General features: G+C 41.7%; 1 protein-coding gene across 1 annotated transcript in view; it reads left to right on the top strand.

Moving 5' to 3' along the window:
- cbl (Cbl proto-oncogene, E3 ubiquitin protein ligase) overlaps positions 1 to 7,566 on the top strand; it is a 105,480-nt gene extending 97,914 nt beyond the window's left edge. The window contains 2 exon segments of the mRNA XM_034168727.1: positions 3,854 to 4,096; positions 6,197 to 7,566. Coding sequence (XP_034024618.1) covers positions 3,854 to 4,096; positions 6,197 to 6,483 — 530 coding nt within the window. The 3' untranslated portion in view covers positions 6,484 to 7,566.
- The last annotated feature ends 18,375 nt before the right edge of the window (positions 7,567 to 25,941 follow it).

The following is a 25,941-nucleotide window of genomic DNA, read 5'->3' as shown; positions in this document are numbered from 1 at the left end:
GAGTCCACCCACCACTTTAATCATATCTTCGATCTTGTTCTGACTTATGGTATGGAAATAGAAGACTTCAACAGTATTCCCTGAAAACTCCCTTCTGTCTGATCATTTCTTAATAACATTTACATTTACTCTGATGGACTACCCAGCAGTGGGGATAAGTTTCATTACACTAGAAGTCTTTCAGAAAGCGCTGTAACTAGGTTTAAGGATATGATTCCTTCTTTATGTTCTCTAATGCCATATACCAACACAGTGCAGAGTAGCTACCTAAACTCTGTAAGTGAGATAGAGTATCTCGTCAATAGTTTTACATCCTCATTGAAGACAACTTTGGATGCTGTAGCTCCTCTGAAAAAGAGAGCTTTAAATCAGAAGTGTCTGACTCCGTGGTATAACTCACAAACTCGTAGCTTAAAGCAGATAACCCGTAAGTTGGAGAGGAAATGGCGTCTCACTAATTTAGAAGATCTTCACTTAGCCTGGAAAAAGAGTCTGTTGCTCTATAAAAAGCCCTCCGTAAAGCTAGGACATCTTTCTACTCATCACTAATTGAAGAAAATAAGAACAACCCCAGGTTTCTTTTCAGCACTGTAGCCAGGCTGACAAAGAGTCAGAGCTCTATTGAGCTGAGTATTCCATTAACTTTAACTAGTAATGACTTCATGACTTTTTTTGCTAACAAAATTTTAACTATTAGAGAAAAAATTACTCATAACCATCCCAAAGACATATCGTTATCTTTGGCTGCTTTCAGTGATGCCGGTATTTGGTTAGACTCTTTCTCTCCGATTGTTCTGTCTGAGTTATTTTCATTAGTTACTTCATCCAAACCATCAACATGTTATTAGACCCCATTCCTACCAGGCTGCTCAAGGAAGCCCTACCATTATTTAATGCTCGATCTTAAATATGATCAATCTATCTTTGTTAGTTGGCTATGTACCACAGGCTTTTAAGGTGGCAGTAATTAAACCATTACTTAAAAAGCCATCACTTGACCCAGCTATCTTAGCTAATTATAGGCCAATCTCCAACCTTCCTTTTCTCTCAAAATTCTTGAAAGGGTAGTTGTAAAACAGCTAACTGATCATCTGCAGAGGAATGGTCTATTGAAGAGTTTCAGTCAGGTTTTAGAATTCATCATAGTACAGAAACAGCATTAGTGAAGGTTACAAATGATCTTCTTATGGCCTCGGACAGTGGACTCATCTCTGTGCTTGTTCTGTTAGACCTCAGTGCTGCTTTTGATACTGTTGACCATAAAATTTATTACAGAGATTAGAGCATGCCATAGGTATTAAAGGCACTGCGCTGCGGTGGTTTGAATCATATTTGTCTAATAGATTACAATTTGTTCATGTAAATGGGGAATCTTCTTCACAGACTAAAGTTAATTATGGAGTTCCACCAAGGTTCTGTGCTAGGACCAATTTTATTCACTTTATACATGCTTCCCTTAGGCAGTATTATTAGACGGTATTGCTTAAATTTTCATTGTTACGCAGATGATACCCAGCTTTATCTATCCATGAAGCCAGAGGACACACACCAATTAGCTAAACTGCAGGATTGTCTTACAGACATAAAGACATGGATGACCTCTAATTTCCTGCTTTTTAAACTCAGATAAAACTGAAGTTATTGTACTTGGCCCCACAAATCTTAGAAACATGGTGGTCTAACCAGATCCTTACTGTGGATGGCATTACCCTGACCTCTAGTAATACTGTGAGAAATCTTGGAGTCATTTTTGATCAGGATATGTCATTCAAAGCGCATATTAAACAAATATGTAGGACTGCTTTTTTTGCATTTACGCAATATCTCTAAAATCAGAAAGGTCTTGTCTCAGAGTGATGCTGAAAAACTAATTCATGCATTTATTTCCTCTAGGCTGGACTATTGTAATTCATTATTATCAGGTTGTCCTAAAGTTCCCTAAAAAGCCTTCAGTTAATTCAAAATGCTGCAGCTAGAGTACTGACGGGGACTAGAAGGAGAGAGCATATCTCACCCATATTGGCCTCTCTTCATTGGCTTCCTGTTAATTCTAGAATAGAATTTAAAATTCTTCTTCTTACTTATAAGGTTTTGAATAATCAGGTCCCATCTTATCTTAGGGACCTCGTAGTACCATATCACCCCAATAGAGCGCTTCGCTCTCAGACTGCAGGCTTACTTGTAGTTCCTAGGGTTTGTAAGAGTAGAATGGGAGCAGAGCCTTCAGCTTTCAGGCTCCTCTCCTGTGGAACCAGCTCCCAATTCAGATCAGGGAGACAGACACCCTCTCTACTTTTAAGATTAGGCTTAAAACTTTCCTTTTTGCTAAAGCTTATAGTTAGGGCTGGATCAGGTGACCCTGAACCATCCCTTAGTTATGCTGCTATAGACGTAGACTGCTGGGGGGTTCCCATGATGCACTGTTTCTTTCTCTTTTTGCTCTGTATGCACCACTCTGCATTTAATCATTAGTGATCAATCTCTGCTCCCCTCCACAGCATGTCTTTTTCCTGGTTCTCTCCCTCAGCCCCAACCAGTCCCAGCAGAAGACTGCCCCTCCCTGAGCCTGGTTCTGCTGGAGGTTTCTTCCTGTTAAAAGGGAGTTTTTCCTTCCCACTGTAGCCAAGTGCTTGCTCACAGGGGGTCATTTTGACCGTTGGGGTTTTACATAATTATTGTATGGCCTTGCCTTACAATATAAAGCACCTTGGGGCAACTGTTTGTTGTGATTTGGCGCTATATAAAAAAATTGATTGAATTGATTGATTGAACTAGTAATTGTGGATTAATTGCTGTATTTTTGTCTGAGGTAATCGGGTGTGAAGAATGAATTGCCCTTTTAGGGATCAGTAAAGTTGTTTGAATCTTGAACAATGACAAGAGGTATGTTTGGATGAGGAAAGGTGAGACTTTCAAACCTAAGAATACTGTACCAACTGTCAAGCATGGTGGTGGTAGTATCATGCTCTGAGGCTGTTTTGCTGCCAGTGATACTGGTGCATTGCACAAAGTGGATGGAATAATGAAGAAGACGACCCAACTCCAGATTCTTCAACATCACCTCAAATCAACATCTAGAGTGTTGAAACTTGGCCACAGTAGGGTGTTCCAGCAGGGCAGTGAATCCAAACACACTTCAAAACTGGTTGTGCGTTGGATAAAGCAGGCTGACATTAAGCTTTTAGAATGGCCTCTCCACAGCACTGGCCTGGACCCTATTGAAAATTTGTGGACTATAAAGGCCAGGTCCTTGTCAGGAAACTAACCAATTTAAATGAACTCTGCCAATTCTGCAAAGAAGAGTGGTCAAATATCCAGCCAGAATTATGCCAGTAGCTTGGTCTGGTCAAGATAGAGCTTGCTAAGAGATATTTAACCAAATATTAGTTGGGTGTTATGTATATATTTGAGCCTATATGTACACTTTTGACCCTGTGTAGATTAGAGAAGATCCTAAATAAATTTAAACTTGTGCACCCAATTCTTGTTTTTTAAAGACATTTGACGCATGACCCATCATAACTTATCAATAAATGAGCACCACATTTGAGTGCTATAATGTTTGAAACGTCAGTCACACTGATATGGGCTAAAAGGTTAGTTCATTCACAGGTCACCTCATTGGGTCTGGCCTGCTGAAGTGCACCTTACCCATGTGACATTTCTTGGGGTGTCTTGTGTTCTGATTTGGGGCTATGTAAATAAAATTAGACAATGAGCAAAGTTTAGAAGTTAAAATTTTTAATAGTGTTGGAAGATAGTTATCTCCATGAAATCATATTATCATCTGTGTGTATGAGTTAAATAATACATAATTCTGGATTTGCTAATCCATTAATTCCTCCTTTTGCAGACTATTCGGAGCTGCCCCCTCTGGCAATGACCAATGGTCCCCGAGAACCTCCAGTCGAGGAGGGAGCAGAGGAAGAAAACACCAGTGACTTCCCAAAATCTCGTCTGCCTGTGACCCCAGCCCGACGAACACTTTCAGAAATTGGGGGTTCATCTTCTTCATTCTCATCCTCTTCCTCCTGCTTGTCCTCCAATGCAGCCTTCACTCGCTTTTCTCTCGATGCGGATGCTGGAGCTACATCATGTAAGTTTTACCTGGTCCTGTGCAGCAATGTCTTGTTTTTAATTTATGATTAACCTTTTTTTTTATTTTTTTTTTATGAAATAATTACTATATGTTAACTAAAGTTGTTCAGTCATTTTGGATGAGTTAATTTGGGGTTATTTTTGACTAATACATTTCTATCTGTTCTTTTGATTAACTAAGGCTTCAACTTCAAGCAGTTTAATAGTAAAGCTGCTGTAAAAAAAAATAAAAAAATAAAAAAGAATAAAAAATACCCCTCTGATAGTGGAGCAGACAACTGTAACAATCGTTCATTTCTGGAAACAAGCACCAGATTTGACACACATACTCCTTAGACATTACTCATTTGAAAAAAAAACAGATTGGCCACTTGAATTTTTCAATAGGCAGCCAGGTATGGGTCAATTGAAGAATTACACAGGGGTCAGAATTTAAAAAATACTCCAATCATATTGGAAACTGTACCACGTTTGATGCCTACCTTGCTGCCTATTGAAAAGAGTGATATGTCTAAAAAGTATTTGTGCCAAATTTGCTGCTTCTTTCACCATTTGAAAGATTCTTCTGTAAATATTCTGTTCCATGCTGCACATTGAATGTGTGATAGGTGTTATTGTATTGGCCTGAATATAAGACAGTGTTTTTTCCCCGAAAATACATTTGAAAAAGATGTTCTTTGGGGGGTTGACTGGGCCTTTATGTCCTATAAATGCACATTAGGATGCGACAGAAACCCTTGAAAACAGTGTATCCCTCTTGCACTACTTTTTAAACAGCCAAAACTCATGGTGTGATGTACAATTTACACTCATGCCGAAGAATATTGCTTCCCTGCATTTTATCAACACAACTTCAACAAGATCACCACAAGAACCATCACAAAACATGTATAAACAACACAATTATTTACCATTGATTCTAGTTCTCCCAGGAACCTTTATGCTTCTGTTCCTGTATCAGCTTAAACTCCTTCCCCTGGTCCTGACTGCTCCTCCCACAGTTTATTTCAACAATGAACCCATACTATTTGTGCTGCTCCTAAATGCCTCGGGAGAGATTTTGTCTTCATAAGGAGAATCACACCATGTTGTGCATCAGATATCTGCAGTCGCCCCGTTGCTAACAACAACCCGTTACAAGTACGCAGTGATAGTACAGAAAATTCTTTCTATACAAAGATCAACTGACATGCAGGAGCCACGGTTTTCCCGTTAGCACTGTTTATTGTTTATATAGTGTGTTCATTTTCTTTTTTTCCCTGTGTGCTTTTATCTGCTTCATTTTAAAAATTTCAGTTGTCAAAATTTGGACAGTATTTTTCCAAAAATGTGTCTTTGGGGGGTGTGTGAAAAGAGGAGTTGTCTTATAATCAGGGCTGTCTTATATTGGCCAATTTGATACATTGGGATAAATATCCTATATTATACCAGCTGACGTGATGTGATTTGTTTGTTTGCTTGTTTGTTTTTAAGACTTCATTTGGGCATTCTCATGAAAACTGTTTTCATAACTAGAGATGAGCATACCGTAGTTTGTTCTTCTGATTTCAAAATGATCCATATTGTTAATGAATCATGTTGTTGGCATAAAGGTGTTATTTGTTGTTGTTTTTTGGGGGGCAGGGGCTATTAGCAAACCCTGAAAAATCAGTTAATGGCAAAGTTTGGCATTTTTCAACCAAGATTCTATTTTTAGATATTTTGGGGTTCATCTTTGTACGTGCAACAAACAGGAAATTCACCTGTGCAGTATTGATTTTGAAGGGAAGGTGCGGGGAGGTAATGGTCTAGTGGTTAAGCGTTGGGCTTGAGACCAGAGGATCCTCTGTTCAAATCCCAGCCTGACCAGAAAATCACTAAGGGCCCTTGGGCAAGGTCCTTAATCCCCTAGTTGATCCCAGTGTGTAGTGGGCACCTTGCATGGCAGCAGCCTGACATCAGGGTGAATGTGAGGCATTAATGTGTAAAGCGCTTTGAGCATCTGATGCAGATGCAAAAGCGCAATATAAATGCATTCTATTTACTTTTGATCAGCAGGTTTAAGATGGTTTTAAATGTTCTAAGGTGTCCACGCTCATTGGTTTCTTCATTTCTTCAGCCTTCTTGGAGCCGGTGGAAGCACCAGAGAGACCTCCCAAACCGCTGCCCAGACGAATCAACTCTGAGCGTCGACACAGTCCCGTCCCTGTCCCACCCAGCAGCGGAGCGATGGCAGGAGACGCCGACCCTCAAATTAGTAGTGAGATTGAGAACCTCATGAGTCAGGGATACTCCTATCAGGACATTCAGAAAGCACTGATGATCGCACAGAACAATATTGAAATGGCAAAGAATATCCTCCGCGAGTTTGTGTCCATTCCCTCCACGGCGCATATTCTTACATAGCACACTCCCAACGGCGCTTTCTCCCGTTTGCTCTCTCGCTCTAGCTCTGCCCAGCTTGGTCGGGTTTAGGTGGGCTCAGCTGAGCCCGGCACCTAGCGCCCGTCGCCTGCAGTGCTAACTCGGTGCTGGCTGACGCCCGTCGCCTCTGTGGACATTTAACTGGCTGCTACTCCAGCGAGGTCGCGGCATCTCTGGGACTGTGCACTCCACGCGCTTTCAACAGTGTCTGGCCTTGTTCAAACTGCTCCAGCGGCCCGCGGCTTTGTCAACAGCATCTCTGCGGGACCGAGTGAGCGAAGTGCGGAACAAAGACAAGAACATTTCATAGGAATCGTGGGAAGACCGATCCTTTGGAGTCGAAGCCTCTTTGCTGAAAATATAACCAACACCTCACAAAGAAAACTAAAAATGTATGTCTATATGAAAATTTAATATATAATTAAATGTGTGTAATATATACAGTACGTGGAAATACAGTATGTGAAAATGACTTTAGCTTTGAAGGTTGCTGTTGGTACAGTCATGGGTAGACGGGGACTACATGAGGCGCGTTTGGCCCTTCTGATGATGGCGTTGATCAAGAAGAGGACTCGATGGTTTTCTTCTCGGACATGTTTGCCAGCAGCACGTCATGCGGCACGCAGCCGAGCGTTTCTTCCTGCTTTCGCTCTGTTCTGGCCTTTTGATTCGCACCGATGTCGCTTCAACAAAGAGTGTGCACGTAATGCTCAACGAAGCAGGACGTCTGGCAGATTCTGATAAAATGTGTTCACGTATGTGGGCGTGTACTTCGATCTGCCAGACCTGCGGTCTCACAATGTGCATACACGCACCAAAAAAAAAAAAAAAAAAAAATGCTTGAAAGTTCCATGCACAACTTCCTGCAGGAAAATTTATGAAAACAAGGAAGATAGACGGGAACGTAGACAAATCCGTATTTGGAATGAGTGCTGCTGAGAGTGAAATTGTGAAACTCAGAGTGCAGGTCTGCGCCAAGGACAGTAGTCCACTCTTCTACAATATACATTTCCAGGTGTTTTTTTACTGTATATTGATGGAATCAAGGACACCCCCCCCCGCCCCCCCCCCCCCCCCCCAATCACTGGATCCAAATTTGTATCTGGATCCACATGAAATCTTACAATTTCATATGCATTATCAACATAAATTTGCTAAAGTCTTTTCTCTCATAAAGGTCCATGTAAGGCTTTCTGAAGAAATTCATCAAAATTCCTCAACTTTTGAAAAGTCTACACGTGCACCCTGTAAAACGCAACAACTCAAAAATATTTACATGCTGCAATCTTTTAATTTGCCACATTAAAAACTGCATCTGATGAGGAGAAACTTTAAATTTTGGTGCACCAGATCAATCCAAAAAGCTAATTCTCCATTCCCAAACTCAAGAATGCCAGCCCACCCATTTAATCACAATTTTGATTGACAGGTTAGATTAAGTATTTTCTTCAATATATTATGTTAGGCTCGATTTGATAAATGAAGAATCTCATTTAAATCTCATCTCTTTTTTTTTGGCTTTTTTTTTTATTACAATTGCAAAAAACTTTATATTTAAAGTTTTAAAAATGTACACATGTTCCACATTATCAGAATCAGAATGTGTCCATCTAACATAATTTTCTTCTGTATCCCAGTTACATATATAGGGAAAATTGGGACTTTTATATATATATATATATATATATATATATATATAATACACACACACACACACACATTGAATTTTTCTTTGTTTAATGCCATCTCACTGCCTACCTGCAGTACTGTTGTGGCCCACACTTTGGGAATCTCTATAATCTATATCATAGACCTGTTTGGCACCTGTAGCACCTCATCATTTGCATGATGGAAATCGGGAGCAGGTGCGGTTAAGTTATTTCACTTAAAATGAGCAATTTCTTTCATTTCTGCAGCCTCAGTCTGGTGACCGCCAGCGCCACCGCTGCTGCTCAAAAAAATAAAAATAAACTAGATCAGGGAGCACAGCAGTACTGCACGCACATTTCAGATTACCAGCATGTATTATAAATGTAAAGTTCACCAACAATAAAATATGTGGGGTCATTTCCATAAAATTAGCTGTTTTCATGTATATTAACATTGAATTTGACCTCTAAACTTGATCATTGACCAGTCCTAACCGCAATCATTTCTTCCCGTCCAGTCGGTCTGACTAGAGTGCCTTTATTAGACAGAGTGGCGACATGACGAGTCGGAAAAAATCGGTCACGTGACTCATGGTGCCATCTTGGGTTCAAAGTAGCGTTCGCTGTTAATGTGTCTGCATGTAAATCCAGCTATTGTGTTTATTTGCTGAAAATGATGGGTTGCTGCGCATTTGGATGCGGGGTGGCTGGATGACCAACTCAGATTTTGATGGAATTTTCACCATATCCCCTTCAAGTAGATTGATTAGGAATGGCAAAGTTGGTGTTTCCATCATGCAAAATTTTAAAACATTAAAGGTTCATTCAGGAGTTCAGTGCAGTTGAACCCAAAATGGCGGAATGTTCTGAGTTGACGCCACTCTCTAATAAAGGCACTCTAGGTCTGAGCATAGAACAAGGTGCCACGAACAGCACAAAAAATCCCCTTTATTGCTATGATAAATCCAGCCACAAAATTTCACAAAGCTCAGCGTGGTTATAAAATAAAATAAAACCTCCTTGGAGGAGGAAATGCAGCCAGCATTTCCGGTGATTTGTTCTTCAAAGAATGTGTCACAAAATTTAAAAAACGCTTTTGCAAATGTCCTGATTTCAGACAGTGGTGTGTGGAATTACCCGGATCAACATGCGGCACGCTTTCGTTCTGACATAAAGTAACATTGGCACGCCGTACGCTATGTCAGTGTTCATGTCTGCTTTGTGTTGACATTTCGTGGTGAATTCTGGCTTTATTTTCAGCTTTTTTTTTCTTTTTTTTTTGAGGTAAATATTGTAAACGAGGCCCGTAACGCTCCTGGCGCGTTCGGCGTCCTCCTGCGTTAAAGTACTACTGTTCCAACTCCAGCTGCAGGGCAAAAGTGTAGCTGCGCAGCCTGACGGTGAGATGATACAGGATGATCCCGCAGATGCGCGCCGGTGGCAGCTGCGGCTGGCTGGCACAGATTTCTGTCTCTGGCTCAGTCGAGTGTTACAAAACAAAATTGTTTTTGAATTTCTTGAAGATGTTGTAATATGATCTTAAATATTGTTATTCTAATTAACTCAGAAGTGCTTGACTGCTGCTGCTATCATTAGTGCTAAATAATTACGCCTTAAGTGTATATTTGTGAATATTGTTTAACCGTCATTGGCTTCTTTAAAGTGACAGTATCATCTCCAGTCCATGATGTAGCATACTTGAACGTACAGGCGGCTTTTTCAGTCGTTTCAGTGTTTGTTTGTTTTTAATTATGTTACCTGATTATCTAAACTTTAAAGTCAATCAAACAAAACATGTTTCAGAATCAAGTCAGGCATCTTGTTCATGTGTTTCCTTTCTTTGGAGTTTGGGGTGATTGATGAGACTTCTTTTTTTTTTTAAGTGGGCCAACGGGTTTGCTGGCCCATCCTCAGGTCTATGTAAAAATCAGTGTTTGGGCCAACTGTAAAAATAACTCAGGAATAATGCAGTACATCCGGAAAGTATTCACAGCACTTCACTTTTTCCCCAATTTGGTATGTTACAGCCTTATTCCAAAATGGAGTAAATTCAGCTTTTCCCTCAAAATTCTACTCACAACACCCCATAATGACAACATGAAAAAATTGTTTTGAAATTTTTACAATTTATTTTTAAGAAGAAGAAATTACATGTACGTAAGTATTCACACCCTTTGCTCAATACTTTGTTGATGCACCTTTGTCAGAAATTACAGCCTCAGGTCTTTTTGAATATGATGCCACAAGCTTGGTGCACCTATCTTTGGGCAGTTTTGTCCATTCCTCTTTGCAGCACCTCTCAAGCGCCGTCAGTTTGGATGGGGAGTGTCGGTGCACAGACATTTTCTGATCTCTCCAGAGATGTTGAATTGGATTCAGGTCTGGGCTCTGGCTGGGCCACTCTAGGACATTCACATAGTTGTCCGAAAGCCACTCCTTTGATATCTTGGCTGTGTGCTCAGGGTCATTGTCCTGCTGAAAGATGAACAGTTGCCCCAGTCTGAGGTCAGGAGGTTTTCATCCAGGATGTCTCTGTACATTGCTGCATTTATCTTTCCCTCAATCCTGACTAGTCTCACAGTTCCTGCTGATGAAAAACATCCCCACAGCATGATGCTGCCACCACCATGCTTCACCGTAGGGATGTTGCCTGGTTTCTTTCAAACATGATGCCTGGCATTCACACCAAAGAGTTCAATCTTTGTCTCATTAGACAAGAGAATTTTGTTTCTCATGGTCTGAGAGTCCTTCAGGTGCCTTTTAGCAAACTCCAGGTGGGTTGCCATGTGCCTTTTACTAAGGAGTGGCTTCCGTCTGGTCTGGTCCTCTACCATACAGGCCTGATTGGTGGATTGCTTCAGAGATGGTTGCCCTTCTGGAAGTTTCTCATCTCTCCACAGAGGAATGCTGGAGCTCTGACAGAGTGACCATCAGGTTATCAGTCACCTCTCTAAGGCCCTTCTTCCCTGATCGCTCAGTTTAGACGGGCGGCCAGCTCTAGGAAGAGTCCTGGTGGATAAAAACTTCCATTTATGGATGATGGAGGCCACTGCGCTCATTGGGACCTTCAAAGCAGCAGAAATCTTTTTATATCCTTCCCCAGATTTGTGTGTCCAGACAATCCTGTCTTGGAGGGCCACAGTCAGTTCCTTTTGACTTCATGCTTGGTTTGTGCTCTGACATGCAGCAGTGGTTTGTTGGTGTAGTTTTGCTCTGTTTGTTAGTACCACTTGGGTCAAAATGGGCTGCAGGCCCACGGACTACTGCGGCTCATGTTTTCTTCAATCCAGTTTTAAAGTACTGGAGACTAGTTTTGCAACTGTACTGACAGGTTGCAGGAAAGAAAATGTTACTGTGGGACTGTGGGACCTTATATGTAGGCAGGTGTGTGTCTTTCCAAATCATGTCCAGTCAACTGAATTTACCTCAGGTGGACTCCAATTAAGCTGTAGAAACATCTCAAGGATGATCAGTGGAAACAGGATACACCTGAGCTCAAATTTGAGCTTCATGGCAAAGTCTGTGAATACTTATGTACATGTGTTGTTTTTTGTTTTGTTTGTTGTTAATAAATTTGAAAAAAAAAAAAAACTAAACAGAACCTTTTTTCACACTCTTAGTGTTAGTGGGTATTGTGTGTAGAATTTTGAGGGATAAAAGAATTTCATTCATTTTGGAATAAGGCTGCAGCATAAAGTGTGGAAAAGGTGACGCGCTGTGAATACTTTCCGGATGCACTTATGACTCTAAACGAGTGTTCACCCCAGGTGATCCAAGTACAGATTTCTTGTGATTCACAAAAACATAACAACCGTCGACGTGAATAAAGACCAGACAACACACCTCAATTCACACCTATATAGGCCCTGAGGCTCATTGGTGCCGGTGCTTATCCCTGAATTCTGTATCATAAAGCAGACGAGAGTCCATGACTCCCTCTGGATGGGACTCTGGGTTACTTTACGGCCGGGTGTACTGGGACAATGTCAGCAATCAAACCCAGGTCTTCATAGTGGGAGCCCAACTCCTGTCCCACTGAACTACCTGCATTTGTTCCTCCTGGAAGTTGGGATTTCAACAAATAATTCAACCAATATTGAAATTGTTACATTGGAACTTCCTGGAGGGGGGGGCTGCTGCCTTCACCAAAAATGAAGCTAACGTTATGCTAACACAGAAATGAGAGTTTTGCATGAATTACTGGACTTTTGGATGTGGAGTGTCTCAACTATTATACCAGACTTCTCTAAATGTGGGTGGAACTCCAGTGGACCTCAGTCTGCAGTTCATCTCCACCTGAAAGACACTAACCACACGTTTGAGGACAAGGAAGTTAAAATCTGAGCCAGAGAGAAGAAATGGTTTGAGAGAGGTGTCAAGGAAGCATTCTTTGTAAAACAGTTGAAACCCAGCCTTAACCGGGGAGGGGGTCTCAGACACGCTTTGTCCCCTGTTTACAATGGGGTACTCAGGTCAAAGCAGTTTCAGTCTTTTGTTCATGGTAATGAGTCATTCACGTCATCAGGAGAGTCGTCAAGGGAGCCATCAGGAGAGACTTCCGTCCCATCATTAGGAGGGACAGCTGCCCTGTCATTAGGAAGGTGTTAACTAGAGCACAATAGGTGCTAATTAGAGCTATTGTTTAGTCACTAGCCTGTAGCAGTCAGCCTCTCAGTAGGAGGGGTCTGGTTAGGTTAAAAACTCCAGCTTTTGTTGGCTTCTGTTTTATTCTTCTCCATGGTTCAGATGACATGTTCATCTTCAAATCCTGCTCAAACATTTTTCTTATTCTACTCAGGTGGATTAGAACTTTTATGTGGAACACAGCGCCAACTACTGTACAGGAGGGACCTAGCAATCAATATGTGTCACTGATTTCGAAATGGCTCTTTTCAACCAGACGTGCGGTGCCGTGACATGTCAATCATCTGGGTGGCACCTGGGCTGTCCAAACAGATTTCAGGGGAGTCCAGTGCAACCCAGCTTCACCCATGCCAGGAAGCGTCCAACATTTGACATTTCCTGTTTCACAGTGGACTCATATTTTGGCACTTCCTGTTTCAGTGTTAACTTGCCACTGAGATCCCACAAGATTCCACGGGATCTTGTCTGTCAAACCAGGAAGTGCCGATCCAGGAAGTGTTCAACATTTGACATTTCCTGTTTCACTGTGGACTCAAAATTTGTCACTTCCTGTTTGGGACTCCCTGTACCATGAGCGAACTGCGCGTCGCTTTGCTCATATTAATAGAGGACACTCCACAACTGAATAAACGTTATTTCCTTGAAAAACACACTTGTAACTGTAAGTGTACTTTTAATTTTGTGCATCAAGGCTGTTAATTATGAGTGCTGCAGTCAGCCACTAAGGGGCAATAGAGAGCATTTAGCTGAGGTGACAGTTGTCTGTGTTTTTTTTTTTTTTTTTAAGTCGACAATAACTTGGAAGGCAGTAATCTGCTGTTTGTTTATCCACCCACATCCAGGAGACAAGTAGCTACAAATATCCGCTTTATGAAGTCACACAAGTAGCCTTTTTGTATTGTAACTTGCACATTAAACATGATTTCCGGAGTTGACAGCAGCTACATATCCAGGTACTATGAATGCACAGAGCTTCGAGGTACTTGAACCTCTTCCAGCGTAATGAAGAATGTTTTTTTGTTTTGTTTTTGTTTGTTTGTTTGTTTGTTTTTTTGTCTGGGGAGGTCGTGACTAGTAGCTAACCAGCCTTACGATATGACTGGAAGGTGTCTCTGGCCCTCTCTCGTTTTTTTTTGTTTTTGTTTTTTTTTTGCGGTTTGTGTTTGAAGCGTCCCTGACACTGTATTTAGAGCTAAAGTGTGACGGGGACATATGTTACTTGTTCCCTCCCCCATGAGCAGTTTAGCGGTTTGATGCTGTCACTCTAAAGAAAATTGTACAGTTGGTGACGTCAGAGAAAAACGGCTGTTTGATTTCATTTTGCATTCCTGTACAATGTATTGTTTTGTTCCAAAGGTTTTGTTTACTTCTGTGAATAATTGTGTGAGCAGTGCCATATGTTTAGATTGTTTTTGAAGACTTTGTATAGGTTTTGATCTCTGAAGATGAGATTATGCAGTATTGCTCGTATTAATTGGTTGTCGGGCCTCGTCTGAGAGTCAAAGTGCTGATATTTAAATTCTCAGTCATGATGGCCTCAACGATAAAGCAGATTCTAGATCGAGCTCCTCTTCAGAGATGCTCGATGCTTTGCAGCGTCATCACCGCCGTTATCCCTGTGTTTGGGTACTTCAGTTTTCTGCCAGAAGAGGGAGGCATTGTGCCGTATAGCAAAGTGGCTTTTTCATCAAAGTCATTGATTAACCTTTTGATGGTTTTGAAAACTCATATCACAGAAGTATGCACAGTGCTGTTAATAAAATAAGTAAAAGCCACCATGTGTGTCTCTCTTTTCTACTGTTGTGAAATAAAATTACTTTATAATTTCTGAACACACACACATATACAGTGAGGCAAATAAGTGTTTGATTCACTGGTTTCCCACCTACAAAGAATGGAGGGGTCTGTAATTTTTTATCATTGGTAAACTTCAACTGTGAGAGACAGAATCTACAAAAAACAAATCCAGACTATCACATTGTATGATTTTTAAATAATTTGCATTTTATTGCATGAAATAAGTATTTGATCCCTTACCAACCAGCAAGAATTGTGGCTCTCACAGATCTATTAGTTTTTCTTTAAGAATTCCACCTATTCTGCACTCTACCTGTATTAACTGCACCTGTTTGACCTCATTACCTGTATAAAAGACACCTGTCCACTGTGGCCAAGACCAAAAAGCTGTCTAAGGACACCAGGGACAAAATTGTAGACCTGCACAAGGCTGGGATGGACTACAGGACAACAGGCAAGCAGCTTGGCAACTGTTGGTGTAATTATTAGAAAATGGAAGAAACACAAGATGACTGTCAAGCGTCCTCGGTGTGGGGCTCCATGCAAGATCTCACCTCATGGGGTAAGGGTGATTCTGAGAAAGCCCAGAACAACACAGGAGGACCTGGTCAATGACCTGAAGAGAGCTGGGACCACAGTTGCCAAAGAATAGTAACACGACACCATCATGGTTTAAAATCCTACAGGGCAGCAAAGTCCCCCTGCTCAAGCCAGCACATGTACAGGCCGTTTGAAGTTCACCAACGACCATCTGGATGATCCAGAGGAGGCATTGGTGACGGTCATGTAGTCAGATATGACCAAAATAGAGCTTTTTGGTATCAACACTCGCCGTGTTTGGAGAATGAGAACAACCCCAAGAACACTGTCTCAATTATGAAGCATGGGAGTGGAAAAGTAATTTTTTTTTTTTGTTCTTGTTGCTTAATGCTGACAAATTATACTGTATTTGTTGTCTTTCTGATACCTGATTCTGTTTTTCCCCTCTCTGAGGTGCAGCTCCATCCAGAGGTGTGGTGTTTGTTTCTGAAACCCTCCTGTCCTGTGCAACAGCAACATTTCCTGTACATTCGTTTTGTGAATTGTTTTGTAATTTCTGTTGGTAGCATGGCCCAAGCAGAAGGTCACCCCTTTGAGTCTGGTCTGCTTGCTCTGGGGCTTGGTAAGGTTAGACCTTACTTGTGTGAAATGCCTTGAGGCAACTTGTGATTTGGTGCTACATAAATTAAATTAATGAATTAGGGGTGCTTTTCTGCAAAGGGGACAGGACGACTGCACCGTATTGAAGGGAGGATGGATGGGGTCATGTATTACGAGTTTTTGGCAAACAGCCTCCTTCCCTCAGTAAGAACATTGAAGATGGGTCGTGGCTGGGTCTTCCAGCATTACAATGACCCCAAACACACAGCCAGGGCAACTATGGAGGGACAACATAAGACGCATTTTCAAGGTCCTTGAGTGCCCGAGCCAGTCTCCAGACCTGAACTCAATAGAAAGTCTTGGGAGGGAGATGAAATTTGAAACCTAGAAGATCTGTATGGAGGAGTGGACTAAAATCCATGCTGTAGTGTGTGCAGACTTGATCAAGAACGACAAGAAATGTCTGACCTCTGTAATTGCAAATAAAGGGTTCTGTGTTTTTCTGTTGTATCAAACACTTATTTTATGCAATAAAATGCAAATTCTTAAAAAAAAAAAATGCAATGTGCTATTCTGAATTTTTTTAGATTCTCTCAGTTGAAGTATTCCTACAATAAAAATTACAGATGTCTAAAGTGGATCATAGTGTGTGTGTGTGTGTGTGTGTGTGTGTGTGCGTGCGTGTGTGTATACAGTTGTATGCAAAGGTTTGGGCACCCCTGATAAAAAATTTCAGTGAAATATATAGCAGATGAACGCACTGAGTGGCAACATGGGAGCCTCCAAACACCTCTGAAATGACCTGAAAACAAAGATTGTTCAACATCATGGTTTAGGGGAAGGATACAAAAAGCTATCTCAGAGATTTTAGCTGTCAGTTTCCACTGTGAGGAACATAGTGAGGAAATGGAAGACCACAGGCACAGTACTAATTAAGGCCCAAAGTGGCAGGTCAAGAAAATCTCAGATAAGCTGAAGCAAAGGATGGTCAGAACAGTCATAGTCAACCCACAGACCTGCTTCAAAGACCTACAACATGATCTTACTGCAGAGTGTCTCTGTGCATCGTTATACAGTGCACTTTGCACAAAGAGATGCTGTAATGCAGAGGAAGCCTTTTCTGCATACGCGCCACAAACAGTGGCTTGAGGTATGCTAAAGCACATTTGGACAAGCCAGCTTCATTTTTTAATAAGGTGCTATGGACTGATGAAACTAAAATTGAGTTATTTGTACATAAGGGGCGGTATGCATGGCTGAAAAAGAACACAGCATTCCAAGAAAACAGCTTGCTGCCTACCGTAAAATTTGGAGGTGGTTCCATCATGCTGTGTGGCTGTGTGGCCAGTGCAGGTACTAGGAATCTTGTTAAAGTTGAGGGTCACATGGATTTCAGTCAATATCAGCAGATTCTTGAGAACAATGTTCATGAATCAGTGACAAAGTTGAAGTTGCGCCGGAGCTGGATCTTTCAACAAGACAATGACCCTAAATACTGCTCAAAATCTACTAAGGCATTCATGCAGAGGAACAAGTACAACGTCCTCGAATGGCCATCTCAGTCCTCAGACCTGAATATTATTGAAAATCTGTGGTGTACTTTTAAGTGGGCTGTCCATGCTCGGAAACCAGCAAACCTGAGATGTTTTGTAAAGAAGAATGGTCCAAAATACCTTAAACCAGAATCCAGACTCTCATTGGAAGCTATAGGAAGCCCCCCTCCCCCCCCCCCCGCCAAAGAGCCCCTAATTCCAGCCCTCTTAACCCCTGCCAGTTTCAGCATGTTTTAAATGCAGATATAAATCAAGATTCAAACTTTTCAGCTCATAGGGCTGTACAATATGGCAAAATTATCATATCTCAATATTGTCATATCAATATGATACACAATATGATGAATTCACACAAAGTGCAGTAACAGTGAACATTAAACATTCTTAAACAAAACAATAACTAGAAGCACTCAGAGTCCTCCGCCAAGGCCATGGGGTCACTGACGCCATAACATCTACACGCCGTGGAATCATTGAACCTAAAAAAGTCTAACAATGATGTTTGCTCAGCAGTAAAAAAGTTTCATCTGCTGTGACTGGATAGCATGTATCCTTAGCGCTTGGCATCACAGTTTATTGCAACTTGCACCTTTCCCAGAAGCTACTGTCATCTGAGCACTGATATTGATATTGCATGTGCTTATAGACAAAAATAACAGACAAAATTCGATTTATTATTCAACTAAACTGCAAATATATGAATTTTTTAACATTTATGAAACACTTCTCTAAATAAATAACAGTAAATTCTGAAATAGAACTATTTTTTAAGTGTTGCATGTGCTACACAAGGCCATAGGGGTCACTGACCCTAAGAGATTCCTCCTTGGCACAGTGATCTATTTCTTTTTGTCTCTTTCTCTAAATTGTATATAATAATCATTAGATTATTAATATATAAACAAAAATAAATTTAAGAAATATTACAATTTGAAAACAAATGCACCCGAACGTGATGACAGCTGCAACTGCTTAATGCTAACTTTTAAAATCGAAAATGCCATAGACATGCTAACGCATTAGCATCGGGATCCGGATCGTGATCTGGATAACCACTAAAATTTAATCACTTGTCCCTCTTGTCATTTCCAACCACTCCACAAAATTTCATCAAAATCCGTTCAAAACGTTTGAGTTATCCTGCTGACAGACAGACAAACAAACGCGACCGAAAACATAACCTCCTTGGCAGAGGTAATAAAACCATGAGTGAAAGGTGCTTTGCGCTTCATGTCTCCTGCCCACTCTCTAAGTATCGGCATGTTGATAGTAAGTGATTTATTTATTTCTTCTTTACAATATAGCACCTGGCAGCTGGCCCGCCCCCTTTTACTTGGTTCAGTACTGAGCTTCTCACAGCGGTCTATTGATTGCAAAGCGCACGACAGGAATTAACATGCAGGATTTTAGGTTTTACAGATGTTTCTGACCATTCAACTTTACACACAAAGCCAGGAAAAAAAATGTTAGCAGACTGAAAGTTATTGGAACTAAATTTAGCAGAAGCTAATTGGTCCGCTGATGGCTTTCAAAGTTAGCTGAAAAGCTAATCTGCTAACAAAAATGTTAGCTTCACTAATTAGTGGTGAGCAGATTAGCGTAACTGTGCCCACCACTGAAGGATACAGTGTCTTCCAAAAGTACTGGAACACTTGGTATTTCACACATTTTAATTTGTTTATGCTATTTTATATACAAGAAATACAAAAAAATGTAAAGAATAAAAATTTCTAAAATTATTTTCCTTAAACTGAAAGAAAATCCTGTAAACCTGTAAATAATCATCAGTTATATTGCCAGTTTTCTTCAGACAAGTCAGGGGATGGAAACATGAACATTATGCTGCGTTTACACTTAGGCAAGACACGTTACGAATGTCATAATTGTGTCATTCTTGGCACACTGACATTGACATTGTTAACGTGACTTAACGCATCTGAATAGGTTTCTTAATAGTGCGTGTTGTTGCGTGATACTCGTGATTTTCCTGGAGCATGTTTTTGGCTGTCAAAAAATCTTCCACAAATGTCACGCACCACCCTCATTTCGCCTCATGTCATGGTGGGTACAGCTGAACGTGCTGATGCATCTTGATTAGTGGTGATCCTTAATAGAGCATGACAGCGTTCTTCTCTGACGTGCGCACAATTAAACCCTGCTGCACCGCATTCAGTTTCATTGCTGCAATATGCCGAAGGACACTGATGCCAAGTCGGCTAAAAGCCTGGTTCCAATGCTCCTCAGTGCAGCCCTGCAGGTGTTCCACCTGCTGCTGCTGCTGTGTCTGATGTTTGGGAAAACGAGTGAGACGACAGCCACGTGGGGCTGAAAGGTTTGAAAGCTGAAAGGTTTTAGCCATGTTAATGCTCCTCTGAAGCATTTACTAAAAAAACAAAAGTCTGCAGGACCAAAATGACATGGTGAGATGCTGAAGAGCTTCGCTCATTCATGTCCGTGACAAGGACCACGTCAAAACTACTTCTGGGATTTTCAACAAACATTGGTGTGAGGCCTGGGAAGACTCCATTAAATGATGGAGGTGATCTGGATCCACATCTGGATTCTTGATCAGGGTTTTACTTTGTTGACTTTTAAGGATTACATCAAAACGACTTCACGTATACGACATCACAATGTTAAACCAAGATCAGGAAGATTTTGTTTCAGCTTAGGAATGAAATATCAGATTGAAACATCTTGATCATTCAAGATCATCATGGATCAGTATGCAATTATTGCATTGTGTCGTGGAATCTGGATCCAGGTAAAGTCCGGGTCACGATGTGAATCAAATATTTTTTGTTTGAGTCCTCATCAACCCTTGGCGGACGTCAGAAATCTCCAATTGCTCTTGTTGAATTTTGCATCACCGATTATTCAGCTTCATAACTCAGCCACATGGGGTGTGCAGCCAGTCCACTCTGAGTGCTGGTCCCAAAACAGGATAAATGAGTAGGGTTGTGTCAGGAAGAGTATCCAGCGTAAAACAAGCCAACATAACCATGCAGATGTACAAATCAAATTTCCATCCCGGATCAGTCGATGCCTGGGTTTAACAAGGACCGCCACCAGTGCTGTTGCCCAACAGGGTGCCGGTGAGCTACTGCTGGGCGAAGAGGAGGAGAAAATGTCCAGAGCCAGTGTGAGAAGAGGAAAACTAGAAGGGTTGAAGTGAGAGTCTGGACTTTGAATGTTGGTAGTATGACTGGTAAAGGGAGAGTGCTGGCTGATATGATGGAGAGGAGAGAACAAGTGGAAGGGAAGTCAGGCCAGGAGCATAGGCGGTGGGTTCAAGTTATATCATGTTGAGGATAGGAATGGAAATAGTGTTGGGGTCATTTTAATTGAAGAGTGTGTTGGAGGTTTAGTAAGAGTCTGACTGGGTGATGAGAATGAAGTTGAAAATTGAAGGGGTGATGATGAATATCATCAGTGCATATGCCCCAAAGGGTAGGTTGTGAGATGAAGGAGAAAGAACATTTCTGGAATGAGTTCGATGAGGTAGTAGAGAGTGTGCCCAAGCATGAAAGAGTGGTGATAAGAGCGGACTTCAATGGGCATGTTGGCGAAGGGAACAGAGGTATATAATGGGTAGACATGGTATCAAAGACAGGAATGTGGAAGGACAGATGGTAGTTGATTTTGCAAAATGGATGGAAATGGCTGTGGTGAACACCTACTTTACTAAATGGCTGGAGAACAGTGTGACTATAAGAGAGGAGGAAGGTGCACACAGGTGGACTCCATTCTTTGTAGGAGATGCAAGCTAAAAGAAATGGCAAGAGAGAGTGTAGCTAGATAGCATGAGATGGTGGTTTGTAGGATGACTTTAGAGGTGAAGAAGAGGAAGAGAGTGAGACATCAAAAAGGAACACATCGTGGAAGCTGAAGGAGGAAGACTGTTGTGTGAAATTCAGTGAGCAGGTGAGAGAGACACTTTGTATGTGTGGATTATGCGGGTTGTTACCGACATCTGGTGAAAATTTCATGTCAAAAGCACCTTTAAGAAACATTTTTACTGGAGAAAATGGTGACGTGTTCAATACTTATTTTACCCACTGTATAAGACATCAGTGAGCTGAAAGCTGATGTTTTTTTTTCATCCATAAATGTAATAGTTTTTTTTGTTTTTTTTAATTTTGCAGGATTTTTCAGCCTGGCAAAAAACAAAAAAAGAAAGTTTGAAGATGTTTCTCTCAGCATATTTCACTCAGATTTACACAAACAACGTCAGATATCTATGATAGTACTTTAACAGTCAGTTTTTATTTGGTATAATTTTCCAACCTCACAAACAATGAAACTGTTTGCATTTAATACTCCTGACATAAAATCTGACAGTTCGGAAGAAAAACAAAATCCCAAAAGCTTTGGAAATCAAATATCCAAAGATTATTTAACAGTGGCGGTTGTCTGAAAACAGCAACATGACATTTTGAGAGAGAGAAAAACGGTAACCAGTGATTGTCTTCAAGCTTCGTTTGCATACGTTTATTTGATTGTCTCAGTGTTTCCTGTGATCCAAAGCTAAACGAGGCACTTTGCACTAGTAGTCATAACGTGCCACCGCCTTTATCACTGGACGTTTGCAGACTGGGGCGGCGACCACGTAAGGCATCACGTGACAAAATAAGATTATCTCTAGTTCAAGTACACATTCAGTCAATTAATTCAAACAAGAACGAAGGCGACTTCATGCTGTGAACCTCACGGACCAAAAATCTGTTCAGCCCTCGTTGTCTTTTAAAACAAACAAACGCAGCTACAGAAGTCACAAACACAAAATGCAATGACATAAATGCACCAAAAAAAATTAAAATAAACGCAAAGAAATCAGTGCAGCAAACAAATACAAAACTGTCGTTCGTGATACAAAATGTGGCATGTGCTAAAAGGCGTGGGAACACAAATTTCTCATTTATTACTAAAGCTTTCAAACTAAAAATGGGGTCTCAAACTCAAAACAGCCTGGGCGGTGGCTGGCTGGCTGGATTGCTCGCTTGTCAGCGGGGTGGGGTGTCCAGTCTTTCTTTCCTGGAAAGCTATGAAACAATTTACCTGAGAATAACAACAACAAAAATCCATAAATTTCTCGAGAGGTCGGCAAACGCCAACATCAACATAATCAAATTCTTGGCTCCCCTGCAGTCAAGCGCACATTCCTTGTAAGAAAACAGCATGGCAGCGGTGGCCTGGCTGCCCACCAGACCTCGACTCTGGTCATGATCGAAACTAGCAGCGAGTAACATTCAACTTCAACCACACCTGCTCCTAATTTCCTTTGAACATGAGATGATAAGACAGTTCCCTGCAACAAGCCCAGATATATCCAGCAGAGGACAGACAGATCTCTATGTTTTATGACCCAAACAAAATTGCTGCTTGTATTGATCTGGTGCAGTGCAGAATGTTGCTGCCAGACTTTTGACACAAAGTAGAAAGTTTGACCACATTACACCCATTCTGGCAGATCAGATTTTAAAGTCCTGCTGCTGGTCTATAAAACTGTTCATGGACTGGCTCCTTCCTACCTGGCGGACTTGGTTAAGCCCTACGTACCTGCGTGGCCCTTGCGTTCGCAGGACGTGGGGCTTTTGTGTGTTCCAAGGGTGAATTAAAAAGTCTGTGGCGTATAGAGCCTTCTCCTACTGTGGTCCTACTCTTTGGAACGATCTACCTGCAATTAGGCAGTCTGACACGGTGGAGACTTTTAAATCAAGACTGAAGACCCACTTTTTTTAGACTGTCTTATCATTAATCTATTCTGTTTTTATGTTTGCCTTGTAATTTCTTTTTATTCTACTGTATTTTATCTTTTTATTCTGCCCTTTTGATTTTAAATTTTGATTTTAAATTACTGTGTTGTCATAAATTGTGTGTTATGTGAAGCGCCTTGGGGCGACTATGTCGTGAGATCGCGCTATATAAATTAACTAGAAGCACTCGGAGAGTGCAAACCTCTGCCAAGGCCATGGGGTCACTGACGCCATAACATCTACACGCCGTGGAATTACTGAACCTAAAAAAGTCTAACGATGTTTGCTCAGTAGTAAAAAAAGTTTCATCTGCTGTGACTGGATTGCATGTATCCTTAGCGCTTGGCATCACAGTTTATTGCAACTTGCACCTTTCCCAGAAGCTACTGTCATCTGAGCACTGATATTGATATTGCATGTGCTTATAGACAAAAACAAATAGACAAAATTCAATTTATTATTCAACTAAACTGCAAATATATGAATTTTTTAACATTTATGAAACACTTCTCTAAATAAATAACAGTAATATTTATTTATTTATTTATTTAGAGAATAGAACTATTTTTTAAGTGTTGCATGTGCTACACAAGGCCATAGGGTCACTGACCCTAAAGAGATTCCCTCCTTGGCACAGTGATCTATTCAACAATTCAGTGTTACAACCAAAACTATGATACATACACTTTTCTTTATACCTTTCTTTACCTTTATATTTGACATCCCTGACCATGAAAACATACCACTAGAACTTGGAATCACTTTTATGTCTTTATTAGGTCAAACGTTATTGTATAAAAACGATTTTTCGGTAATGGTGGTTTTCTTCTGGATCTAGCTCCATAACATTTGAAGCTACATCAAATCTGATGACACCTTACTGAATCAGTACAGATTCAGCTACAATCTGGTGTTAGTTGTGCATCTCTAGCTTCATCTGTCACCTCACACTGACACATTTTCTATTTTCCCTATATTTTTGCATATTCTGGATCACCAGATCCGGAATCCGGATCCGATCATCACCAAACTTTGTTTGATAGAACATTTGACTATGTTACACCCTAATTTTTTTCAAGCCTTTCTGCCGTTTTTGTTGTGTGGGCCGCTGAAGAGGAGGTACTGCTGGCCCACCACCACAAGATGACGCCCTGCTTGAAGTGCGGGCTTCAAGCACGAGAGGGCGTCGGAGCGACCGGGAGTGACAGCTGTCACTCATCATCCGTACCAGCTGTCATTCATCCACCACTCAACACCATCACCATAAAGGCCGGACTGCAACTCCACCTCCCGCCGAGAAACCAGCTACCAAGCAAGGTAATTTTCTCTGCTGTGATTATTCGTTGTCTGAAAACAGTGGTCTGTGTGCAGCCGTGTTCCTGCGGGGTCTATCGGAGGCTGGATTGGCGGACAGTGAGAGGACGACGTTCTTCGCCTCTCACTCCATCCAGGAAGGAGACCAACAGGAGCTGCACGGGTGACATTGTATCTGGAGGTGGAGGTTCTCCCTCCCGGAGGAACTACTCAGGGAACGATTACTGGGTGTGTCTTCACACACCCACCATTAACTGTTTCTGTTTCTGCCAGCAGTACCTGGTCTGACAGCTGGAGACGGTGGCCACCTGGGACCCAGGACTTGGCGGCTCCGGTGTTCTTCAGATCCGTTGGCGGTGGAAGCCGTGTGGGATCCGGCTCTTCTCTGGACAGACGTCTTCGATCCTCGAGCCTGCCCACACGTCACTTTGTGTATGATTGACTGTACTCCTCAACAGCAATTGTCTGTATTCCGTTGTGCAATTCACAACATTAAATTGTTACTTTTTGGCTTAATCCATTGTCCATTCATTAACGCCCCCTGTTGTGGGTCCATGTCACTACACCTTCCCAACAGTTTTTGTGGCGTTAGAAACTAGAATGTCAAAATTCCCCCTCTCCCGCAATGGTGAAGAATCGTTTAAAAAATTCCTGGATCCGGATCGTGATCCAGATCACCACTAAAATTTAATCACTCGTTCCTCTTGTCATTTCCAACCACTCCACAAAATTTCATCAAAATCCGTTCAAACTTTTTTGAGTTATCCTGCTGACAAACAGACAGACAAACAAACAAACAAACTCGACCGAAAACATAACCTCCTTGGCGGAGGTAATAAACTGAAATTGATTGCACCAAAATTAACCAAATTTTAATAATTGTATCTGCATTTGACACTGTCTTAATTTGCAGACTGACACAATGACACAAACTGTGTTCATAGAGAATTGGAACATTTTTGAACCTGTGACCAAAATTTGTAGACTGTCACTTCAACCGCTTATCTGACATCGGGTCATGGGAGCAACAGCTCCAGCAGGGGACCCCAAACTTCGCTTTCACATTGACCCCCTCTGACTGAGGGATCCCGAGGCATTCCCAGGCAGGTCCATCCATCCATTTTCTTCTGCTTCATCCGAGGTCGGGTCGTGGGGGCAGCAGCTCAAGCAAAGCCACCCAGACCTCCCGATCCACACACACCTCCCCCAGCTCCTCCGGGGGAACCCCGAGGCGTTCCAAAGCCAGCTGCGATGCTTAGTCCCTCCAGCGTGTCCTGGGTCTTCCCCGGGGCCTGCTCCCAATGGGACGTGCCCGGAACACCTCTCCAGCGAGGCGTCCAGGGGGCATCCGAAAAAGATGCTCGAGCCACCTCAGTTGGCTCCTTTTGACATGGAGAAGCAGCAGCTCGACTCCGAGCTCCTCTCGAGTGACCGAGCTCCTCACCCTATCTGTAAGGGATCGCCAAGCCACTGTGCAGAGGAAACTCATCTCGGCCACTTGTACTCGCGATCTTCTTCTTTCGGTCATGAGCCAAATAACATGACCATAGGTGAGGGTTGGAACGTAGATCAATCGGTAAATCGATA

This window comes from Thalassophryne amazonica, chromosome 4, assembly GCF_902500255.1.
Source record: "Thalassophryne amazonica chromosome 4, fThaAma1.1, whole genome shotgun sequence".
NCBI classification, from domain to species: domain Eukaryota; kingdom Metazoa; phylum Chordata; class Actinopteri; order Batrachoidiformes; family Batrachoididae; genus Thalassophryne; species Thalassophryne amazonica.
This window is presented reverse-complemented; position numbering and strand designations above follow the sequence as displayed.